This window comes from Balaenoptera physalus, assembly GCF_965194825.1.
Source record: "Balaenoptera physalus genome assembly, chromosome: 12".
Taxonomy (NCBI): Eukaryota; Metazoa; Chordata; class Mammalia; order Artiodactyla; family Balaenopteridae; genus Balaenoptera; species Balaenoptera physalus.
In genome coordinates this window covers 28,285,425-28,300,318 of record NC_138897.1, presented here as the reverse complement: position 1 = coordinate 28,300,318, position 14,894 = coordinate 28,285,425, and the positions used below count along the sequence as shown (strand labels likewise).

Sequence of the window (14,894 nt, the reverse complement as noted above, 5' to 3'; positions counted from 1 at the left end):
AATAAATAAATAAATAAATAAAAATTAAAAAAAAAAAAAAAAAAAAGGTGTCCTACTCACTGCCTCCTCCATCTCAGAGTCACCCCTGACTGTTTCCTCATATCCCATCCAAACCACCAACAAATAGTCTTGGCTAGATCTTCAGAAACTCCCAAACTGCAAACACTTCTCACCACTTCTGCTTTACAACTCTGGTCCAAGCCACCATCACCTCCTACCTGGATCACAGCAAACATCTCTTAGATGGTCTCTCTGCTCGTACTCTTGCTCCCTTACAGTCTGTTCTCAACAAAGCAAGCACAGTGACCCTTTAAAATAACTTAGATCATATCACTCCTCGGCTTGAAACCCTGAGGTGATTCCATATTTCACTCAAAGTACGAATCCTTACAATGGCCTACAAGGCCCTACACGACCTGGCCCTGTGTCACCTTCCTGACTTCATCCCAAATACTCTCCCCTCAGGCACTCCACCCTAACGACACTGCTACTGCCTTAAGGCATTTGCCCCAGGTGTTCCCAAGATCCAAATGGCTAACTCCCACATCTCTTTCATGTCTTTACTTAAATTTCACCTTCAGTAAGGACTACCTTGACTGCCTATATAAAAATCACAACCCGGACTTCCCTGGTGGCGCAGTGGTTAAGAATCCACCTGCCAATGCAGGGGACACGGGTTCGAGCCCTGGCCCGGGAAGATCCCACATGCTGCCGAGCAACTAAGCCCGTGCGCCACAACTACTGAGCCTGTGCTCTAGAGCCCGTGAGCCACAACTACTGAAGCCTGTGTGCCTAGAGCCCGTGCTCCGCAACAAGAGAAGCCACCGCAATGAGAAGCCCCGCAACAAAGAGTAGCCCCCACTCGCCGCAACTAGAGAAAGCCTGCGCACAGCAACAAAGACCCAACACAGCCAAAAATAAATAAATAAATAAACTTATTTTTTTTTAAAAATCACAACCCATCCTAATCACCAGTACTCAACTCCTTACTCTGTTCCTCTTTTTCTTTTTCCATAGCACTGTCATCTTCTAATATATTATACATTTTATTTATTTTTTTATGGAGTTTTCTGTTTGTCTGTCTTCTCCTTCTAGAATGCAAGCTACGTTAAGGCCAGGTTCTTTTTTTAATTTTTCCTCTGTTTACATCCCAAGTGCTTAGAACAGTTTCTGGGACATAGTGGGTGATCGATGAGTGTTTATTCAACAAATAAATGGATCTTAGGAGGCACAAAAGGATCTAAATAATATAGAACATCCCCCAACTTCACTCCTATAATCACTCATGGGAAGGAGGGACTAAGAGGTAGAAATCATCTAGGCCAAGAAGCAAGAGGCGATGAGGATTTAAAGGTCTCTGTTTCTGTTATCAGTTTTCTGGGACACATCTCAGTCTATCCTTAGCAATTACAATATGCTCTTACGATTAATGAGTTGTCAGCATTCAGAATTTAGTATTAACTGCAAAAATACTTTCCATGACTATAAAATATACTGCTTCTGCAGAGTAAATCCAATCTAAAAATCTACTGTTCTTAAACCATAATCTACCATGATCAACGAAGTCAGGGTCCTCCAAGGTGGCTGAAACTAATCAGGACTATCTCTTAGGTATCAAGTGATAAGCACCAGATAACCACAAACTAGCAATGTGAGCTCATCTTCCAAATGATTTACATTAAGGAATATAGGTCAGCTGCTGGGTCAAACTATCTAAAGGCAAAAGCACATGACACTCCTCACTTCCTGAAATGAGCCTTGGAACTACTTTATGGTTCCATAAACAGTAACCACATCACACCACAATGGTAAAGGTTTCATTAATGTAGGACTTCATGATCATAACCAAACCATAACCAGCACTAAGTAATAAATCTATTTACTCTAAGAGAAGAATCAATTTTCTAAACTGAGAAGTATGAGGGCGTTGCTGATGTCGTGGACTTTTTCCATTTGTTTTCTCATACTATTTAGAGGAAATTTACCAGAGTAAATTCTTCTGAGTGACAAAGGTTGGAAATATTCTTCAATACTGGTATTTTTTCCTTCATTCAACAAACATCATCAAATGCCTACAAGGGCTGTAAAGGGTATTAGGAAAAAGGTCCCTCCCTCACTGAGCTCACAGTCTAAGGGAGAAGAGAGATGTTAACAAAGTAACTGCAAGTGAGATGAGTGACACAAAGGGGTGCAGAGCGCTACTAGGGGGGGCTGGGGGGGGTAATGTGGGTGATGAGGGTGATGAGGTTTAAGCAGAGACCTCATGAATGAGCAAAGGCCCTAAAGCAGGAAAGGACACATACACGGTTGAGAATCAAAAGAGACAGTAGTGAAGACCAGAGGCTGAGGAGAAAGACAGAATCCAGAGAGTTTAGGGCCTTGAGTCCATACTTGGGACTCTTGGACTCTGGGCAATGGGAAATCTTTGAAAGGCTTTAAGTAGGAGAGCAATCATTTTGGGGTTTTGTTTATAAAAATATCAATCCAGCTTTAGTTTAGAGAATGGCAGCAAGAATGAACTTGGAAAGGCCATTTTAGCAAAAATTCAAGAAATCTTCCTTGGAGGATGGTGGAGTTAGTCAGGATGGAGAGAAATGGGCAGAATCAAGAGAATAATTACAAAATACAACTGGTAAGCCTTAGTGACTGACTAGATTTGAAAGATGACTAAAAGTATGTCAGGGATTTCTGGTTTGATCAAATACCTCTGGAATGAAGGCCTCTTTATAAATTTTAAAAGATAAAAAATAAATTTATGTTTGTGTAGCGAGGTTGCCCACAATGTGTCAATAAAATGAGCAATTGGGGACTTCCCTCGTGGCGCCGTGGTAAAGAATCCGTCTTACAATGCAGGGCATGCGGGTTTCATCCCTGGTCAAGGAACTAAGATCCCACATGCCAGGGGGCAACTAAGCCCGTGCGCCACAACTACTGAGTTTGCGGGTCTCAACTAGAGCCCAGGCGCCGTGAAGCCTGCGCACCACAACCACAACTAGAGGAGAGAAAACCCACATGCCACAACTAGAGAGAAGCCTGCACGCCGCAACGAAAAGACCCCACACGCCTCAGCAAAGATCCCACGTGTCGCAACTAAGACCTGACACAGCCAAAAAAATAAATAAATAATAAATAAATCTTAAAAAAAATAAAATGAGCAATTGGTTTTTCATGATGGATTTAAGTTTTTTAATTTTTTATTTTAGAAAATCTGTTCTAAACAAAATAACAGAGAATCCTCTTAACTGACCATTTTGAAGTATTTATAACATTCTATCTATAGACACACATAGATATGTAGAACAATTATTAAGCTACTGGACTGAGAATTAAGATTTTGGGCTTTAACTTGAGTCTCTTACTAACTGCATGACTTCTGGCTTATCATTTAACTTATCTAGGCTTTAGTTTCATCACTCATTTTGAAAAAAAAACCCTACAGATTGAGAATTAAGATTCTGCTCTCTATAGATGGTTTACATGTTACATGTTTACATGTTATACACTACTGTATTCTAGGTTCAGGGACCTTATGTATGGCTGACCAATGGCTTTTTACTTCCTCCTCTATTTAGATAGTCCTTTACCAGCCCAATACAATGCAAAATTACTTCTCTTAAAAATGTTTCTGAAATTAGTAGCAAAATGGCTTTCTGCCCACAGTAATTCCTCACAGACCTGGGTACACTGATGCACATAACTCCACTACAGTTTTTTTTTTTAAAAGGCATCATAATGAAAGGGATCTACATAAGTCACTTACAGCTTATTAAATATGGTAGCTTTGAACACGAGTCTCCTGTTAAAATCTTGTTCTCATGAGAAAATCTTATTTTTGTAACATTTTTAAGTTACACCTGCTCTGAAACATCACCTACTTGTAGGAAAGGAAATTTCCTGTATTTTTAATACCACCTTCATTATTTCCTTAATATAAAATCAGTTTCAGGTAAGCCAAAATTATATATGTCCAGCTATCCACGGGCAGCATTTAATCTGTTCACTGTAAAATAAATGTCATTTCAGAAAACATATGGGAACGAAATGAAAGCCAGACTGCGCCTGAAAACAAGACAAATCAACTTTAAATCACACCAATACCACACGTTAGTATAATCCAGGAAACCCAGAAAATTCAGATCTGTTCCTGCTGTATGAGTCCCGCTCTGGTTTAACTTCTGGTCATTCGTGCCCCATCATAAACAACCAGGATAATGAGAAATAAACAGCAGCAGCACCACTGTCATCTTGCATTTTTAAATTGAAAAGGCACATCACTACAGTCTACTTTCTGTCTCTATCTGTAAAGCTCTTCCAAAGCATACATTCTTGAGTGGAGGAGGGGTCCCTTCCCTCTTTATGGGAAGAGGGACTGAAAATGTTCACAGATTATAAAGGAGAAAAAGAGAGTTAAAGATGAGACTGGGAAGAGAAAAGCTGCTTTACGATAGGAATCTAGACCCGGGTGAGGAAAGTCAAGAAAGGAGCAGAAAAGGAAGAGCCTACTGAGATCACAGGAGGAAAAAGAAAAAAAAAGGGCTCCTGACAAAGTCCGGCAGAGGAACGTGAAGGAAGAACAGAGGAACAAGTCTGGTGTCAATGGGTGGGGGGATCAAATACGGGCAGGTGGGGACAGAGGATGAGAGGGGCTCAGGGTACGGGCAGAGAGGGCTGGAGAGGCCGAAGAGAAGAAAAAAGAGAGCGCACCTGCCAGGGCCTGGGAAGGATGGGATGGGCGGGTTCCCTCACCTTGGTTTTAGTCCGGCTGGCCTTGGCCTTGGCCCTGGCCCGGCGCGGGGGCCTCACCGCCTCGGCCATAGACCCTGCGATGGCAACGTCGCCGGTTGTTTTTGTCAAAACTCTGCGCTTTCCACAACCTGCCCAGTTCCAGCCTCCGGACTGTCATGTGATCGAATCTCCACCACTCCCGCGGGTGGGGCGGCAACTCGGAGCCTCTACGGGCAGCAAAGTAGGACAAACTACTCCGGCAGCCCTTTTCACTGGAGGATGGTGCCCACCCCCCCCCTTACGTCCAGGCCCCACCCCCTGACCCGGCAAGCGCGCCGGGCTCCGGCCCCGCTCGCCAGTGGCTTGGGCTCATGTTGGGTCCCGGAGTTACTCCCCGAACTGAGATCACGTACTTCTTGATGGCTCCGCCGAGCCGCACTCGGTCTAGGCTGCGGGAGCGCTCGCACACCTCACCCACGTTGACTTATAGGAGTCCGGGGAGAGTGCTTGTCAGTCTTGTTTTGACCCTTAGATAACCAGGACAAGTCAACCTAAGTCTCTGTTGTGCGCTCAAGAGCCTTGATGCCTATCCAGTTGTGCGCTTCTGTTTCAACCTGTGTAAAGGGGAAAGATGATACTTGCCTTTTCCAGTGTAATGAAAATTAAATGGACTAATCGTCAAAGGTGCCTGGTAGCCGCGAGCATATCTGTAAATGGTAGTTATTTTCATTACTGTCCAAATTCCCAGGCAGCAAAGAGACATCTGCGCCCAAGAGGGCAGACAAAAAAGCAAAGAGACAAGACCCATAAAAGTATACTTCATGTAGATTTTACACACTTTCATTTAAAAATTCCAGATGTGAAAACTTGGCTCCCGGGCTTCCCTGGTGGCGCAGTGGTTGAGAATCTGCCTGCCAATGCAGGGGACGCGGGTTCGAACCCTGGTCTGGGAAGATCCCACATGCCGCGGAGCAACTAGGCCCGTGAGCCACAACTGCTGAGCCTGCGCATCTGGAGCCTGTGCTCCGCAACAAGAGAGGCCGCGACAGTGAGAGGCCCGCGCACTGCGATGAAGAGTGGCCCCCACTCGCCACAACTAAAGAAAGCCCTCGCACAGAAACGAAGACACAACACAGCCAAAAATAAAATAAATAAATAAAAATTTAAAAAAAAAAAAAAAACTTGGCTCCATCTCCCTTTCCCAGCTCTAAAATTTTTTTTTCCAAAGCACTTAGTACCTCTTAAAATACATAATTTGCTTTTATGTTTGTGTCTGTCAACCTGGCTAGAATGTAAGATCCTTAAGGGCGGGGGTCTTTGTTTTGTTCACTGAGGCATCCCAAGAGCCTTCTAGAACACTAGCCTGTAAGTGGTAGGCTCAATAAATTTTTGATGAATCAAATGAACGTGAGTTTTGTCTGATGGTGGGATAAAATAGTTGAGATGGAGGGGGGCCAGTGGGGAGAATATCCCAAGAACAAGGCATGAAAAATGGAAAGTACTTCAGAGATGGAGTCTTCACAGTGTCTTATTTATGAGCTAACTGAGCATATAAAATACAGTTGTAAGCAGATAGGGTAGGCGTGTCCCCCAGAGAAAGAGAACCAGGCATGGCTTACTTGACCTAAGAGAGCCATTTTATTTTTTTAAACTTTTATATCAACTTCTTTTTTTTGCGGGGGGTGGGGGTGGGGGGGTAACTTAATCAGCATTATACTTTATTCATGTTTTTTAGAGAAGCCATTTTAGGCCTAACCCATTTTGTAATGTAAGCCTGGCCACAGTGCTTGCCTTTGAACAGGTCTCAGTAGTAATGATCTAAGGGAACAAAAGAACAAAGGACTGTTATCAGGCAAGAAAAGTAACAAAAGCACAGATAACAAATCAGCTGTAAAGACTCCCAGTTCTGTTTCAAAGGTAAAGATTAGCCTGAAGCACTTTCTTCAGCTGTTTTGCAGAATTTAAACACCCCCCCAACCCGGGCCCTAGCACTCAACCACCAGATCAACTGGAACCTAAGTGAAGATGATGTTGACCTTTTCTGACCCTTCTGACTTCAATCACCTAAAGCTTGGAATCTGTTTACTTTCGCCCCAATTTAATTTTGAATTCTCCTCTTCTCAAGCCCCTTCATGAATATCCCTTAGCTTAAAATTTCCCCAGTTTTGCTGTTTGGGGAGACACTGCTTTGGGAAAGTTCCCCAGTGTTCTCCTTACTGGCTGCAAGTAATAAATCCTTCTGTCTCCTGATCTCTAGCTTGGTTGTGTCTTTTGGCTCGACACCCACCAAGAGGCGAACCCAGTTTTCCGGTAACACGGTTTCACGTATTTTGATCCCAAATCCTCAACAACAACAAAAAAGTTATCCAGGTACTCAGGTTACTGAACCAAACTTGGGTCTGCTCACTCAACACACAGCAAAGCCAATCTACTGACACCCAGTTGTGGTGAAGGTACATACAGTGTTTATTGCAGGGCCAAACAAGGAGAACAGGCAGCTCATGCTCAAAAGACCCAAAATACCCAATGACTTTTAGGGGAGGGTTTTTTTTTTAATATAAATTTATTTTATTTATTTATTTTGGCTGTGTTGGGTCTTCGTTGCTGCATGCAGGCTCTCTCTAGTTGTGGCGAGCAGGACTACTCTTGGTTGCAGTGCACAGGCTTCTCATTGCCGTGGCTTCTCTTGTTGTGGAGCATGGGCTCTAGGTGTGCAGGCTTCAGTAGTTGTGGCTCGCAGGCTCTAGAGCACAGGCTCGGTAGTTGTGGCACACAGGCTTAGTTGCTCCGCAGCATGTGGGATCTTCCCAGACCAGGGCTTGAACCCGTGTCCCCTGCACTGGCAGGCGGATTCCCAACCACTGTGCCACGAGGGAAGTCCTAGGGGAGGGTTTTTTAAAACAATGTGAGGGTACATGATCAGTTCATGCTCAATTCTCTGATTGGTTGATGGTGAGGTAACAAAGTGATGTTGTTTCAGGCATCTTAATTATCAGTTTTCTGGTTCCAGCTGGTCTGGGGTCTCCATGCTGGTGGTCAGCATGCAGTCACCATCTTCCATCTGGTGGGGATTTTAGTGTCTGTAAAACAACTCAAGAATATGGCCCAACTCAAGGATATGGCCTCAGCCTTGTCTTGCTAGACTGCTTTCCTTTGTCTTTACAGTTTTTCACTTCTCTGATTAAATTTGCTCTTTGAAACTCAGGGAAGGCTTAGGAGGCTGAAGTTTTTCTACAAACAAGGGCAGGAGACACTGGGGAAGGGGGGAAGGAGGAGGTTCTGCTCCCAGGAAAACCCCACAGGGTCCTCCTCGATTTCACTCAGAATGTACCTGCATTTTGTATACCCTGGTATGTGTGTGCATATAAAAGTATATAAGATTATCATGAGCAAGAGTTGGCAGATATGAACAAAGTCTTTATACCACCATTACTATCCATAACTTTTGCTGGTATTTTTCCCAGTCTGGAATACTCTCTCTGGCCTCTACCAATTCAAATCCTTTTTGGCCTTCAAAGTTCTTCATGTGCCAGTCACTACTTACCAAAACAGAATTGGCCCTACCTCCACTTCCCATGGTTTACAGCTTAGTTGAGATGCAGACACAATGGATAGATAAGTTGCAATAAATATCACAGCCTATGGGGAAAAGGAGGCATACTTTATAAACTGAAATTGTTAGACCTTAGCAGAATAGTGTAAATAGTTCGGTTTATTGTTCAGTTTGGGCAAAAGAAGAAATTTAAATATATTAAATTTAATACTGTAGTTTAAAACATTTGATGGAATTTAAGTTGTAAATGGAATCGATTGTTTAAAGAGGTTTGGTCTATTGAATTTGAGTTGACCAAATGTTAAAGATCCCCCTCGAAAGTGGTTATTTAAATTTATAAAAAGAATGTTGAGATTTATAAAGATAACTTGAAGACTTAGGAAAAACTAAATTTTAAAATGTATATGACTTTAATAAATTGAAGATTAATTTTAAAAGAATTAATTCAAAAGATTAATTTCAGAAAAACAAAGTAATGACAGATGTCTTTTCTATACATAAATTCTATCTGCAGAAACTCTAAAAAAATTCACAGTGTCAGCAATCAGGGTTAATCACTGGCTAATTAGCAGTGATGGGTTTGCTACTACTGAGCCCTGGGCAGTAATAGTCAGCATTTCCTGAGCCCTCACTATCAGCCAAAAACTGTTCTGAGTACTTTTCACGTAATGACTAATTTGATTCTCATAACAACCCTACAAGGTCAATAATTTCATTGTTCTCATTTTACAGACCGGGGCAAAGACTCAGAGAGGTTGAATTATTTGCCTAAGCTCACACAGATAATAAATGGTGGAGCTAGGATTTGAACCAATGCAGTTGTACAGTATAAATGGACTTTTAAGATAGAAAGCCCATGCTCACTTTCTCCATGTTTACAATACTTTATACTCATACACTGGGGCCAAGATGAATATCAGAAATATTTCATTTAAAAGTTACTGGATTGGAACTTCCCTGGTAGTCCAATGGTTAAGAATCCACCTTCCAATGCAGGGGACGGGAGTTCGATCCCTGGTTGGGGCACTAAGATCCCATATGCTGCAGGGCAGCTAAGCCCATGCGCTCTAGAGCCCGTGTACCACAACTACTGAGCCCATGCGCTCTGGAGCCTGCACACCACAACTAGAGAGAAGACCACACACCCCAACGAACGATCCTGCGTGCCGCAACTAAGACCAGACACAGCTAAATAAATAAATATTTTTTTTTAAAGTTACAGGATTATTCATAAAAATCACAGTGCTGACTTTTGGGGATTTGGTTTACATAATTTTTCTTTCCTTCAAACATTTCTATGATACTTTTATAATATTCTTAAGTGTGTCTGCAAACAACATAGAAGTACACATGATAAAAAGTTAAAACTCCTCTCCCTAGGGTTAGCCATTGTTAACAGTTCAGTGTGCACCCTTTCAGACTTCTCCTGCCCATGTACAAATATCACACTCTTACATACTCAGTGTCTATGTATATATTGCCTGTGTCCTTTTTTTTTTTTTAATTTATTTACTTATTTTGCTGCGTTGGGTCTTCATTGCTGCACGCGGGCTTTCTCTTGTTACAGCGAGCGGGGGCTACTCTTCGTTGCAGTGAGCGGGCTTCTCATTGCGGTGGCTTCTCTTGTTGTGAAGCACGGGCTCTAGGTGCACGGGCTTCAGTAGTTGTGGTGCGTGGGCTCAGTAGTTGGGGTACACAGGCTTCGTTGCTCCACAGCATGTGGGATCTTCCCAGACCAGGGCTTGAATCCGTGTCCCCTGCATTGGCAGGCGGATTCTTAACCACTGCGCCACCAGGGAAGTCCCTGCCTGTGTCCTTTTAATTTGTAAAATCTTGGAGATAGTTCCTTGTAAAGACAGATAGCTCGAACTTCATTTTTCCCTTAATTAATTAACTATTCCATAACTTTATTTAAACAGACTTCTGAGGCCAATAAATTTTTTCCAATTTTTCACTATTTGAAAACAATGCTTACAAGTGACCATACTTACATATTTTTGTGCATCAGTACGTCTATAAGATGGATGCCTAGATGAGAAATTGCTGATCAGAAAGACATTCTCATTTAAAATTTTAATAAATATTTACCAAATTTCCCTCCAGTGGGTTATTAATTTTCACTGCAGCTTTAAGAATTTAAAATAATGTTTAATCCCCTAAGAAAAATCAAAATCAATTAAAAACAAGAACCAGGCATTCATAAAATGAGTATAATTCACATATTATATTATGGCATTCCAAAATGTAATATGACTGTCATTCCTAAGTCAGCCAGAATCTAGAACAGTGTTTGCCATAACAGGGGTGAAAACCCCTTGGGTAAACCTTTCTTAAACTTCCTTACAAAATTAGATTCCAGAGTCTCTGTTGCCATCTGGTGACAATTCTCCATTGGTGAACCCTCCTCTGACAGGATTTCAGAGAAGTGGTTCTTTCTAAAACAATTACTTCCTGTATGTCACTCTGTACAAGACATTAATTATTTCATCGTTCATGATTACTAAATGCATTATTAATTATAAATAAATCATGTTGGACTTCCCTGGTGGCACAGTGGATAAGAATCCACCTGCCAATGCAGGGGACATGGGTTCGATCCCTGGTCCAGGAAGATCCCACATGCCATGGAGCAACTAAGCCCATGCGCCACAGCTACTGAGCCTGCGCTCTAGAGCCAGCGAGGCACAACTACTGAAGCCCGTGCGCCTAGAGCCCGTGCTCGACAACAAGAAAAGCCACCGCAATGAGAAGCCCGCTCACTGCAACGAAGAGTAGCCCCTGCTCACCACAGCTAAAGCCCACACAGCAACGAAGACCCAACGCAGCCAAAAATAAATTAAATTTTTAAAAATTAAATAATTAAAAATAAATAAATAAATCATGTTACTTCTAAATTATTTCAGTTTTTTGAGACAATTAGCTGGCAGTGCAAATAAATACCAAAACTATCCAGCCCCATCTTTTTTTCCCAGCCACATTTTTAAAAAAAACTCTTGTATAGATGAGGTCTCTTCTGTTAACAGACTTTTGCTTCCACAGGAAGCAAAACATATAAAACATCTTTTTTTCTATTATTTATCCTCTCATAATCTTCCTCACTAAAAAAATAAAGTTTAAATAAGTCACAGAATACATTTTTGTTATTTGAGCCACTGTTTGTGGTACTTTATTATAGCAATTTCAGCAGACTAATACAAATACCCTGCTCCCTCACCTCTCGGGTGGAATAACTCTGAGATACATGTTCGGTGCTACTTCCTAGAGTACCCAGTGGGTTTCAGCTCGTTTCCCACTATGACAATTGGCTTGATAACACACTCTTTATTCACTTCCTTCTCTTGCCTTTTTCATTTTCCATTTTACTGGTGTGTTTCCTGGGTTCACCTCCTGCATAAACTACTTGATCTCAAATCCCTGTCTCTGGCCTCCTTCTGGGGAAACCCAAACTACGAGAGTATCAGAAAAGGTATTCAGATGTCAGGATGGGATTTTATTTTTTTTTCATTTTTTTTTTCATTTTTTTTTCTTTTTGCTTTTTTTTTTTAATCAGTCATCAATTTTATACACATCAGTGTATACATGTCAATCCCAATTGCCCAATTTAGCACACCACCATCCCCACCCCACCGTGGTTTTCCCCCCTTGGTGTCCATACGTTTGTTCTCTACATCTGTGTCTCAACTTCTGCCCTGCAAACCGGTTCATCTGTACCATTTTTCTAGGTTCCACATACATGCGTTAATATATATTTGTTTTTCTCTTTCTGACTTACTTCACGCTGTATGACAGTCTCTAGATCCATCCACGTCTCAACAAATGACTCAATTTCGTTCCTTTTTATGGCTGAGTAATATTCCATTGTACATATGTACCACATCTTCTTTATCCATTCGTCTGTCGATGGGCATTTAGGTTGCTTCCATGACCTGGCTATTGTAAAGAGTGCTGCAATGAACATTGGGGTGCATGTGTCTTTTTGAATTATGGTTTTCTCTGGGAATATGCCCAGTAGTGGGATTGCTGGATCATATGGTAGTTCTAGTTTTAGTTTTTTAAGGAACCTCCATACTGTTCTCCATAGTGGCTGTATCAATTTACATTCCCACCAACAGTGCAAGAGGGTTCCCTTTTCTCCACACCCTCTCCAGCAATAGTTGTTTGTAGATTTTCTGATGATGGCCATTCTAACTGGTGTGAGGTGATACCTCATTGTAGTTTTGATTTGCATTTCTCTAATAATTAGTGATGTTGAGAAGCTTTTCATGTGCTTCTTGGCCATCTGTATGTCTTCTTTAGAGAAATATCTATTTAGGTCTTCTGCCCATTTTTGGATTGGGTTATTTGTTTCTTTAATTTTGAGCTGCATGAGCTGTTTATATATTTTGGAGATTAAACCTTTGTTGATTCATTTGCAAATATTTTCTCCCATTCTGAGGGTTGCCTTTTCGTCTTGTTTATGGTTTCCTTTGCTGTGCAAAAGCTTTGAAGTTTCATTAGGTCCCATTTGTTTATTTTTGTTTTTTATTTCCATTACTCTAGGAGGTGGATCAAAAAAGATCTTGCTGTGATTTATGTCAAAGAGTGTTCTTCCTGTTTTCCTCCAAGAGTTTTATAGTGTCCTGTCTTACATTTAGAGCTCGAATCCATTTTGAGTTTATTTTTGTGTATGGTGTTAGGGAGTGTTCTAATTTCATTCTTTTCCATGTAGCTGTCCAGTTTTTCCAGCACCACTTATTGAAGAGACTGTCTTTTCTCCATTGTATATCTTTGCCTCCTTTCTCATAGATTAGTTGACCATAGGTGCGTGGGTTTATCTCTGGGCTTTCTATCTTGTTCCATTGATCTATGTTTCTGTTTTTGTGCCAGTACCATATTGTCTTCATTACTGTAGCTTTGTAGTATAGTCTGAAGTCAGGGAGCCTGATTCCTCCAGCTCCGTTTTTTCCCCTCAAGACTGCTTTGGCTATTCAGGGTCTTTTGTGTCTCCATACAAATTTTAAGATGATTTGTTCTAGTTCTCTAAAAAATGCCATTGGTAATTTGATAGGGATTGCATTGAATCTGTAGATTGCTTTGGGTAGTATAGTCATTTTCACAATATTGATTCTTCCAATCCAAGAACATGGTATATCTCTCCATCTGTTGGTATCGTCTTTAATTTCTTTCAATAGTGTCTTATAGTTTTCTGCATACAGGTCTTTTGTCTCCCTAGGTACGTTTATTCCTAGGTATTTTATTCTTTTTGTTGCAATGGTAAATGGGAGTGTTTCCATAATTTCTCTTTCAGATTTTTCATCATTAGTGTATAGGAATGCAAGAGATTTCTGTGCATTAATTTTGTATCCTGCTACTTTACCAAATTCATTGATTAGCTCTAGTAGTTCTCTGGTGACATCTTTAGGATTATCTATGTATAGTATCATGTCATCTGCAAACAGTGACAGTTTTACTTCTTCTTTTCCAATTTGTATTCCTTTTATTTCTTTTTCTTCTCTGATTGCCGTGGCTAGGACTTCCAAAACTATGCTGAATAATAGTGGTGAGAGTGGACCTCCTTGTCTCTTTCCTGATCTTAGAGGAAATGCTTTCAGTTTTTCACCATTGAGAATGATATTTGCTGTGGGTTTGTTGTATATGGCAATGTTGAGGTAGGTTCCCCCTATGCCCACTTTCTGGAGAGTTTTTATCATAAATGGGTGTTGAATTTTGTCAAAAGCTTTTTCTGCATCTATTGCGGTGATCATATGGTTTTTATTCTTCAATTTGTTAATATGGTGTATCACATTGATTGATTTGCATATATTGAAGAATCCTTACATCCCTGGGATAAATCCCACTTGATAGTGGTGTATGATCCTTTTAATGTGTTGTTGGATTCTGTTTGCTAGTATTTTGTTGAGGATTTTTGCATCTATATTCATCAGTGATATTGGTCTGTAATTTTCTTTTTTTGTAGTATCTTTGTCTGGTTTTGGTATCAGGGTGATGGTAGCCTCATAGAATGAGTTTGGGAGTGTTCCTTCCTCTGCAATTTTTTGGAAGAGTTTGAGAAGGATGGGTGTTAGCTCTTCTCTAAATGTTTGATAGAATCCACCTGTGAAGCCATGTGGTCCTGGACTTTTGTTTGTTGGAAGATTTTCAATGACAGTTTCAATTTCATTACTTGTGATTGGTCTGTTCATATTTTCTATTTCTTCCTGGTTCAGTCTTGGAAAGTTATACCTTTCTGAGAATTTGTCCATTTCTTCCAGGTTGTCCATTTTATTGGCATAGAGTTGCTTGTAGTAGTCTCTTAGGATGCTTTTTATTTCTGCAGTGTCTGTTGTAACTTCTCCTTTTTCATTTCTAATTTTATTGATTTGAGTCCTCTCCCTCTTTTTCTTGTTGAGTCTGGCTAATGGCTTATCAATTTTGTTTATCTTCTCAAAGAACCAGCTTTTAGTTTTATTGATCTTTGCTATTGTTTTGTTTCTATTTCATTTATTTCCATTCTGATCTTTATGATTTCTTTCCTTCTCCTAACTTTGGGTTTTATTTGTTCTTTCTCTAGTTCCTTTAGGTGTAAGGTTAGATTGTTTACCTGAGATTTTTCTTGTTTCTTGAGGTAGGCTTGTAT

At 40.8% G+C, this 14,894-nt stretch overlaps 1 protein-coding gene across 4 annotated transcripts in view; it reads right to left on the bottom strand.

The window, feature by feature from the left end:
• The window catches only part of EPG5 (ectopic P-granules 5 autophagy tethering factor), a 128,802-nt gene extending 123,879 nt beyond the window's left edge, over window positions 1–4,923 (bottom strand). Inside the window, exon 1 of one of the 4 annotated variants that reach the window (XM_082416690.1) lies at window positions 4,705–4,923. In XM_082416690.1, the coding sequence (XP_082272816.1) occupies window positions 4,705–4,815 (111 nt within the window). In that variant the 5' untranslated portion in view covers window positions 4,816–4,923. The remainder of the gene's footprint in view (window positions 1–4,704) is intronic. The other 3 variants (XM_082416689.1, XM_082416692.1, XM_082416691.1) reach the window with 3 other exon arrangements.
• Between the last annotated feature and the right edge of the window lie 9,971 nt (window positions 4,924–14,894).